General features: G+C 40.7%; 2 protein-coding genes across 3 annotated transcripts; one reads left to right on the forward strand and one right to left on the reverse strand.

The window, feature by feature from the left end:
• Positions 1 to 1,430: 1,430 nt before the first annotated feature.
• Positions 1,431 to 8,741, reverse strand: bend4 (BEN domain containing 4). 2 transcript variants are annotated; one of them, XM_084430413.1, is made up of 6 exons: positions 8,136 to 8,730; positions 5,315 to 5,878; positions 4,365 to 4,456; positions 3,775 to 4,015; positions 2,703 to 2,980; positions 1,975 to 2,069 (listed from the first exon to the last, which is right to left on the reverse strand). In XM_084430413.1, the coding sequence occupies exons 1-5, from the start codon at positions 8,587 to 8,589 to the stop codon at positions 2,739 to 2,741; spliced, it is 1,593 nt and encodes a 530-aa protein (XP_084286539.1). In that variant the 5' UTR covers positions 8,590 to 8,730; the 3' UTR covers positions 1,975 to 2,069; positions 2,703 to 2,738. The 2 variants fall into 2 exon arrangements, with proteins under 2 accessions (XP_084286538.1, XP_084286539.1); XM_084430412.1 differs by having other exon boundaries at positions 1,431 to 2,980; positions 8,136 to 8,741.
• A 1,695-nt stretch (positions 8,742 to 10,436) lies between these two features.
• shisa3 (shisa family member 3) lies at positions 10,437 to 14,211 on the forward strand. The gene is made up of 2 exons (XM_084431090.1): positions 10,437 to 11,192; positions 12,679 to 14,211. The coding sequence occupies exons 1-2, from the start codon at positions 10,919 to 10,921 to the stop codon at positions 13,254 to 13,256; spliced, it is 852 nt and encodes a 283-aa protein (XP_084287216.1). The 5' UTR covers positions 10,437 to 10,918; the 3' UTR covers positions 13,257 to 14,211.
• The last annotated feature ends 394 nt before the right edge of the window (positions 14,212 to 14,605 follow it).

Consider the following 14,605-nt stretch of genomic DNA (forward strand, 5'->3'; position numbering starts at 1 on the left):
ATAAAGGATATGATGACATTTTCTGGTAACTGTGCTTAGAGCAAATCGAATGGGTGAATGATACAATGACTTGCATTGTCTTTACCTGGCATAATGATGAAAAAATACCACTGAATGAATAAGAATCTGAATGACTGGCTGCGTCCGAAACCGCATACTCTCTCAAGTAGGCTACATATTGAATAATTAACTTCACGACCACTAAAAATGTTTTCTATAGTATTAATGTGTGTAGTATGAATGTAATCTGGATGTACATTCACCATGTTGTCATTATCATGTGACCTACCAGAGTCAGTTGCGTTGCTTCACTGCCATTCACAAATCATCTCCCATCATGGCCTCATGAGATAGTGCCATCTTATGCACACTTCAGAATCTCGCTGAAAGTAGTAAAGTAGGTCATCCGAGTACTTTGAATTCGGACATTCTTTTGTCACATACTGTTTTTCGCCTACTATATAGTGTAAGTATGCGATTTCGAATGTAGCCACTCTGTTAGTAAACCGTTTCAAGTCCATAACTCGTGCAGGACAGTGATGATGGGTCAGTGTGTAGGGGTGGGGGTTGATGCTATCTCCGCTAAACTGTCCCATGATGAAAATTATATATATATTTTTTTCCCCTGGCAGAACGAAATCTCGTTTCAGCCACATATTACGCAATGCCTGGAAATGCCTGCATTACACAACATACTATAGTTGAAAAGATAACTGGACTTAGTTTAATGTGGACTTATGGATGCTGAACAAAACGTTCAAAACAACAAGAGTTTAAACCAGCATAAAATGGTTTGCTTTCTCTTAGCTGGTCTATTTTGTCAGCTGGCTGGTTTTATAGGCACTTTCATTTTGAACCTATAATTTTGCAATATATTTTTTTTTTAATCATGAATAATACGCTACATCTTCTGAATAATTTGATAAGTTGTACGCATGCTCATCCCGCAGACATCTGCAATTATTCACACTGGAGTGAATTTGACAGCCTTTGAATTGGTTTCACAAAGAAACGTTGCAATGGCTTTATTGTTGTCTACTGCCATCTATTGTTCAATGTCTGGAATTAATAGAGTAGCTACTATTGAATAACAACACAGATGGCATTGTCTGAATCAGTTTTTTGTTTCATTGTTTTTTTCCCCATTTTTGTTCACATTACATAAATGCATCTGTTTGAAAAGAAAATATCATTAATAAGTAGGGGGGGGGGGGGGGGGGGGGACAGTCTCATCACTTTTGGTGGGGTTCACAGTGTTGACACGTTCTTTGAATAGACTAGAAGACTAACAATTTCCAATAACCATGGATTTGTACAATCACAACAGGCTACATTTCACAACAACAGAAGCTTTTGTATGTCTGGTAGTCAAAGGCAACAGCAACTTGGTAGTAACATATTTTGAAGACTTTATACCACTCTGACACGTCTCTTTATCAGCTGTTTAATGTTTGTGAATCGCTGGCATAAAGATGAAACATGAACATGAACATGAAGATGTGAACTTGTACGGTGATTCAGTAGCCATTAGTAGCAGGGGAACGAGACCACAGATCTTCAGATAAGAAACTCCCTCAATGATCACAAGTTTTGATGTGTGAACAGGTTTAAATGCTGGGGGATTCCCAACCATCTGATATCTGATGAAGTGTCACGGAGAATGAATTCAAAATGTAGTTAAATGACATTTGACTGAATTCTACCAGACATTACACAATGACCTGGATGTATAAACATGTTCACAGACAGAAACTTTGTCTAAGGCATTAAAGAAAGATGGTCTGTTTTCAAACCCATTTTTCTTTTGTTTGAAAACCCAAACAGCCAGAGGCCACTAATGTAACATGAACACCAAGAGATTATCAACAGTCTGAATTGGCAGTATTTGTAGTTCTTAGTGGTAGATGGTGTCTCTTTTTAAGGCATTTCATGTAGTTTCTATGCAGTCACACAGAATATTATAGTGTGGTCAAATAAATGATGTCGGGTTGATCCTTCAAACATGATCTTTGAGGTGCTTGACGAACTAGCAGCAACAAATTACGAACAGCATCACCTCCTTGTTGGACCTTTAAAGTCAGAGGAAAGATAAGGAAGCCAAACAACAAATAATATGACAGATTACTGTATCTGCACAGTCATAGATGCGGACAAATTGAGTAATTTCATCCTGCAGCCTCTAAGAAACTGATTTTTGCAACATCACAGTTTTTTTTATAAACATCACAGATTATTCAACATCATACGATGATAAAATAGGGGGCAGTAGTTTAAATTCAACCTTATCAGACAGAATAACAACATCATAATAGAACCTCATTTATAGGCCGTCTTTATGAACATCTGACCGATCGGACACAAGAATGGAGTGAAACGGATACATTCATGTTGCTATAGTGGATCATATTCTTAATCACATTCAATGGAACAAATTTGGAAAAGGAGCAAATAACAAACCTGATATTTTGAAGAATTCAACCAACTCCGCTGCCTAGTGAGTGACTACTAACCATTTAACACAGACTTCAACAATAAAGCATGGAATAATCCCACATAATTCACTGGGTAAGTGTGAACTCCCTGGAATGTATTGACAGGAAGAAATAAGGATTATATTCATCCAAAACCCCCCGTTAACATCATGTAAGTGCTGCAATCTCTGAGTGAGCTGATCCGGACTGACAGTAGGGCTCACTCCTCACCTTGATCCATGAAAAAGTTGGATGTATGTCTCTTCTTCAGTCCCCCAGGCCATTCTGTGTGCCCTTAAGATAGAGATCATCCTGAGAGAGCTGCCCGTCATAGCTCTCCATGTATAAACTACCACTGCTGCTGCTCCCGCTGCCCCCGTTGCCCAGGAAAGTGCCCACAGCCCGGCCCTGCCGCGCGTGCCCCACTGCATCACTGAAGACTTTGTTTATCTGCTCCTCAGAGGGCATCCACCAGTCAGGATTAGAAGCACAGTGCATCCGGATAAACTCTGAGAGAGGGAACGCCATGGGACAGAGATGGATGAGGGAGATAGACAGAACAATGTGAGATTTTAAATTTAAGTTTGAAGAATTTTCGCATTGATAATCTGATTGAAATAAATGCCTCCCAAATACTAAAATAAAAAAAGTGTAAGCGTGTGTTCACACTTGGTTCTTTTTGGTCCGGACCAAAAAAAGAAGAATTATACATTAAGTCCTGGTTCGCTCAGCATTCACACTGTCATTTTAAACACTGAACCTAAAGATACAAACAAAACAAAAAACCCTGCTTTCATGATGTATATTTTGTTACAGAACATCCAATACAAGGCTGTGATCTGGCCTAAATGCGCTCACATATGATGGTATTTGTACCAGCTGAGAACTCACGAACATCTTATAAATGTATAAAGGAGTCAAAACAGCAGCGGGAATTCCTCCATTACACACACAAACGAGGATCTGCTGAAAGAAGACGTGGTTCCAACGTCCAACTATGGGCAACATCGTGACTATGACAGGAATAAACAGGTATGCTTGAGCTTTAAGGGTCGCATCGTGTGACATCACATCCAGTTTTTGGTTCATTTAGATGGTTTTGGTCTGTGTTGTGTTCATATTTCAGTCAAACCCCACCGAAGCCGACCGAGACCCACGTTTCAGCTTGTTTGGTGCACACCAATGTTCAGATGACAGCGTTCACACTTCATCAGATGAACAGAGCAATCGCACCAGAGTTCCTTTTAATCCAACCAAACCTGCCAAGTGTGAACACACTCTAAAAATACTTTTAGCTCACTACCTCTGAGACAAGTGACCTTGACGGGGTTAAGAGGCCGTCTCTCCGGTCCCGTATCCCCTGTGTGTACCGAACGTTTCCTCTTCCCCAGACCGCACGAGTATTTCAGCTCATCTGTGGTGAACACAAACCGGATAAGGTAACGCAGGAGCCGCCGGCCATCTTTTTTTGAGGAGTTGACTGCCTCGTCCCACTGCTTATTGGTGATGAAGAGAGGATAGTTCCCCAGAAGCTGTTTACTGCCCTATTTAGAAAAGACAGAGATTATAAGATTATAGATTGCAGAGGGGGAAAATTCTTTAATGCTGTCTTTAATCTTTAATGCGCTTTAATGCATCAACATTTAAACAGACACTGCACTAAATATTGTACCTAAAAAACAAGCAAATTCCATATAAAGAACTGAAACTTTACTGGAATACTAAAATATTCTGTTGCTTTTAGTTTTATGTAACAGTTGGTCAAAGTGATATTTTCATAACCCCAGATTAGACGTTAATTTGAATAACAGTTTCAGTTCATGTTCCATGGTAACAGTGTCTTTCATAAACTTGTGGTTTTTACAGACTATTTTAATTTTCTGTCAGGCTCACCTCGGTAAGCTGCTCTTCGGACTGGGGCTGCACAAATTGGTTGTAGTGCTGAAGAACAGTCTTAAAAAAGTCCAAAACATTCTGGCAAGGAGCTGTTGAAGGCAAAACCAGCAAAAAAATGTTGGCTGATGAACTTTTAGTTTCATTTAAACCGACCAAGCTGAGCTGTTGCACATAAGCCAAATACAATGAACTGTTAAAGGTGCAATGTGTCATTTTTTTTAATTAAAGTTTTGTACCTAATGAAATTAATAGTTCAGCTGTGAAATGAATGAATGCATACTACTCACTTTGATACTATCCGTGGCTTAGAAAAAGCTGGGTTTTCCCCCTTCATAGTTGCAATTATGAGAGTACATCATTGTCTCGATAACCCTTTTTGGACACTTTCAGTATTAATGAATCATAGGTGACAAATTTATTGTGAAAAGGGTATTTTTACAATGGCATCTAAAGCTGAAAACTTTTCCATTGCTAAAGCCAGGTATGTAAACAGTTAAGGACAAAAAAGGAAACCGTGTGTTCCGCCATTTAATATGACTAAAATGTACATTTTTATTCCATTAAATATTTAAGGAAATGTAGTTGCTAACTGTTGCAATTATACTATTGTAATGTAAAATTAAAAGTAAAAGATTTAATAATAATAATACTTGTATTTTACAGAACATTATTTATTATTTCAAACGTTAAACTAAAAAGCTTTATTTTGGCGAAAAAAAAAGAAAAAAGAAAAGCTGGGAAACCTTAAAGCTTCTCTTTTGTATCTACTGTGTCTCCAGCAAATGCAATAAATATTTAGCGTGTTACATTATGCACCTTTAAAAGTAGCTTAAGATAGTAGTAATAATTTAGTGAACATTTTTTACAATAATATTAAATCTTGTAGTGGATTGCGTGTCTAATATCAGGACTGAAATAAAACTAAATCATCAAATAAAGTTTAATACCTGGTACGTTGTCCAGTTTGTGTCTCAGTTCCTCATTGTCCTGCTGTAGACTAAGAACTTCCTGTTCCAGCTCCATACAGCGTGGACAACAACTTTCCTCCTCCTCATCTTCCTCAGGCAGTGTGGATGAAGGGTGTCCGTAGGACTCTGACGGCGCCGGTGAAGTCCAGCCACCCATGTTCTGCCTCGGGGACCCTGATGCTACCGGCTCAGCGTCTACTGGGCGACCCCGTTCACTGTCCGATGACTGGGGTCCGGATAGAAGGTAGTTCTGAAGCGACTCTGTGAAAATCCGGAGGAAAGCGGAAGTCTGCTGCTGGTTCCAGTGGTTGCCCCGTCGGGTCTCCTCACCTGGGTTCTCCAGAGATGAGTCCTCCGACCTGGGCTTAGAAGCGAGCCTCTCTCCGGGAGACAGGCAGCTGTCCTCCTGTTTTATGAGAGTGGAGATGGAAGAGGATGGAGGGGCCAGGGAAGGCTGGGGCTCAAGGAGCCGTCCGTTGCTGTTGAGGAGGCTGAGCACTCGACTGCACTGCTGGGCAAAAGCATCCAATATGAGCCGGTTTTCTGAGGAGTGATCGAAATTTCACATAAGTTAGCAACAGATCTCTTTTCGTTTTCCACATTCAAAGAAATAGTTTAACCATAAATTAAACTATAGTGCATTTCAAAACATGCATAAAATCCGTTAAAGAAAAAAAGAAGAGCATAACTTTTATACGATGCTGACCACAGTTTTTTTTTAAGGCAAAATGTTCATATATTCTGCTTTATAAACTAATATTAATATAATAATATCCTTTTAATGCTACTTCCTAATTTTTTTGGGGTACTATTCTGTTTTTTTCCACAACAAAGAGTTAACTAATAATCTATTAATTTACTGAACCATTTAATATTTCAATTTAGCCAAACATCACCACAGCCTCTTTGCACAATATCTTTATGATCTATGATCTATTTAGACTTTTTTGTTATGTCCCTGTCCTCAATTTGCACTTTCCATCATTTTTATCTTTAAATCTGCAACTAGGCTCCGTATGCCTACAGATTTAGGAGATAAAGATAAGGACGCTGTGAATCTGCACACACACACACACCTCATTTACATGGTGTCACTGTTCTAATAAACACTATTCATTTCTTCCAAATCCTCTAAATATGATGAGAAGCAGCAGAGAGATTAATAAAAGGAAAATGCTGACCAACCATCCGCATACAATTACTCTGTCTCCCCACAGCCTTCTGGCCGCGCCCAGATGCAGAATCTTAAGAGGATGATTATGAATTTGCCACCCTCACACAAAGACACAGGGCAGACAATTATTAGCTCATGCAGTCGCTGTGGCAGCCGTGTGACTGACGGGCTCCAGCCTCCGCCGTCGCCTGGATGTGTCTATCAGGCTTAAGCAGATGTGGCCATTTATTAACATGCGCAGCATCTCTGTTTACCCCCAGCAAGATGGATTTGATATCATTCTCCTCTATCTTTCCCGCTCCCTCGATCCCTTTTTTTCCTTTCTCTACCCCTCTCTCCCTCCCTCTTTTTCTTCCTCTGTTATGCCATGCAGAGTGAGGCTCATGAAATTTCATTAAACACAACATGTGCCGCAGAGCCAAATTTATGAGCCACATTTGTTTTAATCACAATCCCTTTGGAGGAGCTTTTAAATGCAATTTGGATTATTGCTCTGATCTCAGAGCTGTGTCCTTGGGTGTCTACGACTCCTTTCCCCAGAGCTAGAAAGACGAAACCATTAGCATTGTCTGATTGGCCAAAAAATCCCCCATGTATTATTTTCGCAGTGGATATTCCATAACAATAAACCAAAATTAGAAATGAGCACTGTTTATACTATGAACTCTGATCTGGATTGGAAACACTGTGTCTCCAACAAGTGCATTTAATATTCAGTGAACAGCCTGAAACCCTTTTATTGACGTCAAGGTGAATTTCACAATGCATGTTGAACACTACATTAAAAGACAAAAAGAAATGTTCACGGTTGATCTTAAACCTTTCCATACGTAATTTAATAACTTGTGTGGAGAAAAACAGATCAGCTGAATGTTTGCACAGACTCTGAGGCACCCTGCTGCAAGATAATGACAACTTCTCAATTTGTGAAGGCCTGAGGCTCTGATGAATGAAAACAATCTCTGGTAACAACAATCACATGAAAACAATTACTGAACTTGACAAGTTTAGGTAACTCAATTAAGTTGGTGAGAAAAACAAGACACTCTCCACAAATGCATGCAGGGAGAATCTGAACACAGCATGTAAAGAAATCTAACAGTACTTGATGAGACTTTCATGTTTATTATAGCTCATCTCTATGATCATGAGACCAGTGTTTACATTTTATTGTAAAACTCAATAACTCTTCATACTCTTTACGCTCTATTTTTGAGATCGGGAATTACCCAAGCAGGTGTCAACCACTTGTGTTAGTGATATCAAGACATAAAACAAGATTTTGTTAAATATACAGAAGACTCAGAATGTAATCTCAAAGTGTAGGCTATGACAGATTCAGAACATGTTAGTGCAGGGTTATTATGAAATTGTTAAACCACTGTTTTCAGTCGGGTGTTGTTTTTACTGATGTGAAATTAAGCATGCCGACAATGCTTGAATAAGTCGCATAATTTGGGCGTGGGTCTCAAAATATCCATGTACTCGTGTGAGATGCGTTTAAAAATAATTGCCATTTGAAGGAAAATACACACTTCCCTGTCCCTTTCCCATTCGGTTGTTCGAAGTTGCAGCTTCGTGATGAATTCATGGATAAAAGTTTCTTAGGCAAACTTGTTCACTTACCTGAGCTTATTCCATAGGTGCAGTCTGGAGACTGGTGGCTGAGCTCGGCGCGACCCCCCGGGTATCTGCCCGACTCCTGGCCGGCGACCCTCCTCTGGCTGCCGAATGATGCCGCGGCGGTCCCCGCTGATGCCGCCGCGCTGGATGTCGCTACTCTGCTGCTGCTGGGCCTGACTTCGCAGGGGAGACGGTGCTGCTGACTGCTGCTGATGGAGAGGCAGGCTTGAGGAAGCGGCACCCGCTGTGAATACTGCTGCTGATGGTGACTGAGGTGATGAGGATGCTCTCCGAGCTGCGGGATGTCCACCATTGTGGGTCTGTCATATCTCGCCTTGCCCGCCGCGCGCTTGCTCTGAAAGGTCTTGAGAGAGCTGTACGGGCTCCTCAGTTGCTGCTGCCTGCAGATTTTGGGCGCAGAGAGACCTTCGTCTGCTGGTAGCATCTCCTCCTCCATCTCCCTCGGACTTGAGTGTCGTTCTGTCCCGGTCTGGTTAAATCAGTTATCCCAGTGTCTCGCCGCCTTGTTCTGTGTCTCAAACACTTCTAACTCTGTCTGAGATACTCAGAGGGTGGATGACTTTACTGACAAGTCATTGCTCCAATCCCCTGGCGGTAACAGCACGCGCTGGCTTTATTCTACCAACAGGGGAATACCGGCGGCACCCGCGCACGCCTCGCCACTCGGTGTGTGTGTATGTGGCTCGCGCTCCCATCAGTGGAGCGTCAGAAGAGACAGGTGCAAGATGATATAAAGAGGTGTGCATGATCCCCTCCATGTTGTTTCGCATAGCCATGTTGTCTATTAGGGGTATTCTTTGTTGTTTGTTGTCGTTTTTTAGGCTGAACTGACGGAAAAACAAAACGAACTTTAGGACTTATCACAGCCTATTGGAAATAAATTTAAATGCAATAAGGAATAGGCCAAAATTAATATTAAGCTCCGCATTTAGGCTACAAGGTGTCATAAATAATGGGTAACCCATGTATTTAAATGTAATTTAAAGTAAAGTACAAAAGTGGCGGATTAAGACTCTCTGCATGGTGCCCCTGGGCACTGACACCTAGAGTAAACAAACAAATAAATAAAATAATATATATATATATATATATATATATATATATATATTTATTATGCTGTAGCCTAATTGTCCGAGATGCTTTTCAGAAGCGGCTACTGTATCATTTCTCCAATGCTGGGTGGAAGCAAATGGGGAACAGAGTTTTCTGAATCTTTTTGAAAGTCGGAGTATCTTTGGAGCTGGTTTATCTTACTAGTGTGCCGGGAGCGGAACATGAAAAAGCCGAAGTGGAGCTGGACTGGAGCCAAGTGAGTACAGAGCGCTTTGAGCAGGAAGGGGAAAACGCTGTGTTAGTCCGTTCCACTTTTCAGTCTATGCGTTACTTGGCGACACCTAAATCTTGATACTTTGTTGGAAGAGCTATTTTCGTTTGCAGCGGTATAATATTGGCCAATACAAAGGCTACTAACTGGCCAGAATTAGCCTGAAACATACTCGATATTTTACTCATAGAGATGACGTGCTGTATCCTGATATTTGGGAGCACGAACATCAAGCGAGTGTGAGAATGGAATCAATTATAGGCAACTCCGTTTGTTCTTTAAAGGGATAGTTCACCCAAAATTTTTAATTCTGTCATAATTTACTCACCCTCAAGTTGTTCCAAACCTGTATGAATTTCTTTCTTTCGCTGAACACAAATGATGATATTTTGAAGAATATTGGTGACCAACAAACATTTGATGGGGCCTATTAATTTCCATATCCATAGTAGGCTATAAAAAAAAACAAAAAAACAAAATAAATAAATACGATGGAAGTCAAAAGACAACAATGGCCAGAAGAGGGCGACAACATGACACTTATGAATTTAACAGCAAAACGTTATGATCACCGCTTTCCAAACGACTGAGCGAATAATAACCTATAATTCTGTGAATTCAAACATAAATAAATGAAAACAAAAAATATACATACCAAATTTGAAACAATTAGATTTTTAATTTCAAAGACTCTACGCTAAAAACATCTTAAGGAAATGAAAAAAAGAGAAACTGTTAAAAAAAGTTAACCTGACCAAACAAAAAGAAAGAACAGACCTTTCTATTAAAGATATTGGACAGAGAATACACCTGAATCAGGTCCAGATGAAACACGTCTGTCCCTCTTGCGCTCCCCAGGCAACAGGACGCAGAGACCATGCGCGCGTCCGGCCAGCAAACTGCGTGCGCGTCACAGAAACGGAGCGGGTGCGAGTCTAAAACAAACTTACGAGAGCAGCACATTTGAAAAGTCGCTTTAGAGCAAGCGCGCGTCTCTGAGCAGCCACAACTTCTCCGCAAAAAACTGCTAGACAGACAATTGTTTTTACCAGTCATTGATAAATAACGTATAGGTGACAGTTCATTGTTTTACATCCACATGGATATCAAAAGCAGGCTTATTCGATGAGAAGTTAACGAGACTAAAATGTCAGTAGGCTAAACAGCGGGAGCGGATAAAATGCGGATAGAATCATGGAATTTCTGGAAGTGATAGCCTATTTTAAAACAATCTAAGACCGGAGCTGGATGATTCCCAATATTGGATTTGGACAACGATCCTTGGATTTAATCCCAGTGACTGATTTAAATCTTATGAGCTGATGGAGTATTTTCCCAAATCATTGCTAGTTCGTTTAAAGCTCGTTTAACCCCAAAACGTCAGTTTATCGGGCGCGCTCTGTTTGAGAGGAACTGGCCAATTAAAGCGCATCTTGCCGGTATGGTGCGCCTGCTGAATTGCCTAGTCTTGGGGTATTTGACATGGAACCTGCGGATATCTGATGCCCGGGGAGAGTACTGTCACGGCTGGCTAGACAGCAGTGGGAATTACCATGAGGGCTTTCAGTGTCCGGAGGACTTTGATACGGCGGACGCGACGGTGTGCTGCGGGAGCTGCTCGCTGCGCTACTGCTGCGCGGCCCCGGACGCGCGCCTCGATCAGGGAACCTGCACGAACGACAGAGAAGTGGAGAACGACACGCAGTATGCTGCCCGTAAGGCCCAGATAAACTCATGAATAAATAGCTGTAAAATTAAGCACAGTTTTAATAAAAAAAGATTATCTGTCATTATGTCTATGATCCAGACAACTAAACTCAACAAACATAGGTCTACTATTAAGTTTCTCATTTAGAAAAACTGTATTCCTGGAAAGAGAAGCCTACTGAAAGTAGTTTTATCCTCTTAGCCTACTATTCACTTTTTTTTTAAACGAATTTGTTAAACAAAGCTTTTTTTGTTTGGACTACTTTTCTAGTTTGGAACAGGGATATAAAATTAATCCGTAATGACATCTGGTAGAATTACTTAAAATAGTTTACTTGTTGCCAGCAAAATTATCATAACAGGATTTGTGATATTTTTGCTCTTAAGAATGTTTTACTCGGATAAAACACTAACAGCATATGCCTGCACTTGCTATAATGTCTGACAGACTTGTTTAAGCAGAGAAGAGGTTAACCTGACACACACGCACTCTCTCTACACAGCCACTGCATGGAGAAAATGTTCTCATCGTTGTATTTTGTTACAATCATTGTTTAATTTTTACTCAGTTTTAGAAGTTGCAAGATTTTCTTGATTTCTTACCTTTCAACTCAATTCAAAGTAGTTGAAAAGTGCAAGCACTGCAGGGTGTGGCGTAGGCACGTCTGTGTTAAGACAGCAATTAAACTTAAGTTTATTTAGTTTTAAGAAGAAATGTATTGTACATTACAACTACACATCTCATCACATTCATGAACAAACTAAATATTGTTACATCAAATCATTATATTTTGATAAAGGCTTCATTAATGATTTAGATCTTTTAGACCTGTCAACTGTATGACCTAATGATCATCATTCCTAATTTTACATAATATTGCCTATACTGATCTCAGCTACATGTGCAAGTATGAAGAAACAATGTTTATGTTGGTGAGTCCTGCATCCCAGCCGTCTTAATATGAATAAACGCTCAGTTCACACTGACTTTAACTGGGTACACAAACTAATTTGGGTGGGTTTTAAAGCCATAACCTTCAGCAAACAGTGGGAACATGTGCTTTGAATATTTAAAACGAAGTTTCTGCCAATTTAGATATTGAAAAGATAGTTAATGTGAAAAATAAATAAAAAGATTCCCTTTACATCTTGATTTAGCTTAACATTGGTCATTGGTTTGCAGTTATTATTGGTGCTTTTAAAAGTAATATTCACAATTAAATAAACCTTTCATTTAGTAACAAGCAATATATGACATTTGTGAAACCATAATTTATAAGACCACTGACAATTAACTAAAGTAAAGTTGAATTGATTTCTATGGTGTAGTATACTTAGTATTATATTTAGTATAATGTTAATTCAGTTCAGTGTTGCAGAGTTCATCAGTTATGTATGAATATCATTATTCAGCTGTGCAGTGAAGTGCAGTGAAGTTGTTCATTCGACTGAATATTAAGTGTCCTTTAAACCCGTGCCGTTTCTCTCTTTCAGAGCCCATCTACGTGCCCTTTCTGATGGTGGGCTCCATCTTCGTGGCGTTTGTCGTGGTGGGTTCTCTGGTGGCCGTGTACTGCTGCACCTGCCTGCGACCCAAGCAACCCACCCAGCAGCCGATCCGCTTCTCGCTGCGCAGTCAGGGCGAAACCATCCCCATGATCTTCACCACGGCTCCTCCCAGCCTGCGCACGCCGTCCCGCCAGTCCAGCACGGCCACCACCAGCTCCAGCTCAGCGGGAGGAGGGAGTTCGGTCCGTCGCTTCTCCCTGGGCCGGGCCGACACGCTGGGGCAGTGTTCGCAACAGCAGCTCATGGTGGTCTCGTCCTCCTCAGCGTCCACTCCTGTGTCCGTGACCCCCACGCAGCCCTTATTGCCTCCGCCGCCTTACACCTCCCAGCAGGGCCTACAGGCCAGCAACTCTCTCCAGCACACACACGCTCACAGCCAGTTACAGCTGCACCACCAGACCCTGCAAAGCTCCGGGTTCCTCCTGCCACAACAATACTTCTTTCCTCTCCCGCAGGAACCGTTCTCTGGGAACAAGGGCTTTGCTGACTTCAGCCAGAGCTGACCTGGGCTTCTCAGCTGCTCGAAAAGGAGACGAACACCAAAGAGCCGGTCATTCACAATGCCCTGTTGTAGACTCATATTACAGGGGCTCCCGCACAAGGAAACAGGCACTAATACGTCTTTCAGCAAGCTTGACTGGCACTTGCGAGACCGCAGCTGGAATTTGAGAGCCGTGTGGAGCGCTTAAGCTGCTGAGATAGTGGACTATCAATCTGACAGACACTCAAGTGCTGGACACAACACACCAGAACATGGACGCCTACTTCAAAGCACCTATATCTACAATTGATCATATCTTGTATGCACTTCCAGTCTGCTTCTATGATAAAAGACGTCTTATTGTTGAAAAATACTTTTGAAAACTCCAGCTGGTCGACACTCCACTGAACATTTAGCCTTTGTATTGGAGGTCATTTTATATAATAATTACACATTAAGGAAGAACATTTTTCTTGACAATCTCAGTCCCATTTTAGGGGTCGTGCAAACAAATAGTGCCATGTATGAATGAGGGTTTTATAGAAATGGTATTAGATTAAAGGTTTAATTGCCAGACTGAGACAAAGATTGTTCATAATGTTTAAAACAGGCATTCATGATGTGTTACTCTCGCTAATAACACACAGACTATCGGTCACATTAGAAACGCGTGTTAACATCACATGAATGCACAGCTACCTTTGGGAAAACTTCTGTTTTTAATGTTTGGAGAGCGTTCATTCTTCAATTTTGTATAATTTGTAGCAATCTGAAAGCCATTATTGGCTCAGATTCAGATGGCAACACAGTTTGTATTGTGTTATTTTTGATACGAGATGTTTTTTTGTAAATGATCAGGTGTATCTAAAATGTACAGTCCAGCTGGAAACACATCATGTGACGAGACGGCCTTCAACAAAGTATTACGATCTCTAACCAACAGTGTTTTTGAGCTAAATTAAACAGTTTCATCTTTCACCTGTGTTTAGTTGGTTTCCCCAACAACAGCAATGCATTAGATTTAAAGGGATAGTTCACCCATATTGTGAATGTTTGGTTGACCATATTCTTCAAAATATCTTCTTTTGTGTTCAACAGAAGAAGAAAAAAAAATTCATACAGGTTTGGAACAACTTGAGGGTGACTAAGTGATGACAGAATTTTCATTTTTGGGTGAACATTCTATAATTCAGGACACACTCAAGAAACTCTATGACATCACTCACACACGAGGTTCCATTTTAGAACACGATGACTTCGAAAACTATTACCAAAGTTGGGAAAACTTGTTTTAACCCATGGACTAATTCTTTCTAGGGACATAGCAGTGGATACATTTACATAAAGCGTGGCCAACATAAATATTTACGC

The sequence above is a fragment of the Rutilus rutilus genome (genome assembly GCF_951802725.1).
Source record: "Rutilus rutilus genome assembly, chromosome: 14".
In the NCBI taxonomy this organism is placed as follows: Eukaryota; Metazoa; Chordata; class Actinopteri; order Cypriniformes; family Leuciscidae; genus Rutilus; species Rutilus rutilus.

Excerpts from the sequence above, each read along its gene's own strand:
- bend4 (XM_084430412.1), bottom strand. The coding sequence starts at position 8,589 with ATGGAGGAGGAGATGCTACCAGCAGACGAAGGTCTCTCTGCGCCCAAA. Across the intron at positions 5,879-8,135 it reads CACCTATGGAATAAGCTCAG|AAAACCGGCTCATATTGGAT; the intron begins GTAAGTGAACAA and ends ATCACTCCTCAG. Across the intron at positions 2,981-3,774 it reads CAAGGTCACTTGTCTCAGAG|AGTTTATCCGGATGCACTGT; the intron begins GTAGTGAGCTAA and ends TCCCTCTCTCAG.
- shisa3 (XM_084431090.1), top strand. The coding sequence starts at position 10,919 with ATGGTGCGCCTGCTGAATTGCCTAGTCTTGGGGTATTTGACATGGAAC. Across the intron at positions 11,193-12,678 it reads CGACACGCAGTATGCTGCCC|AGCCCATCTACGTGCCCTTT; the intron begins GTAAGGCCCAGA and ends TCTCTCTTTCAG.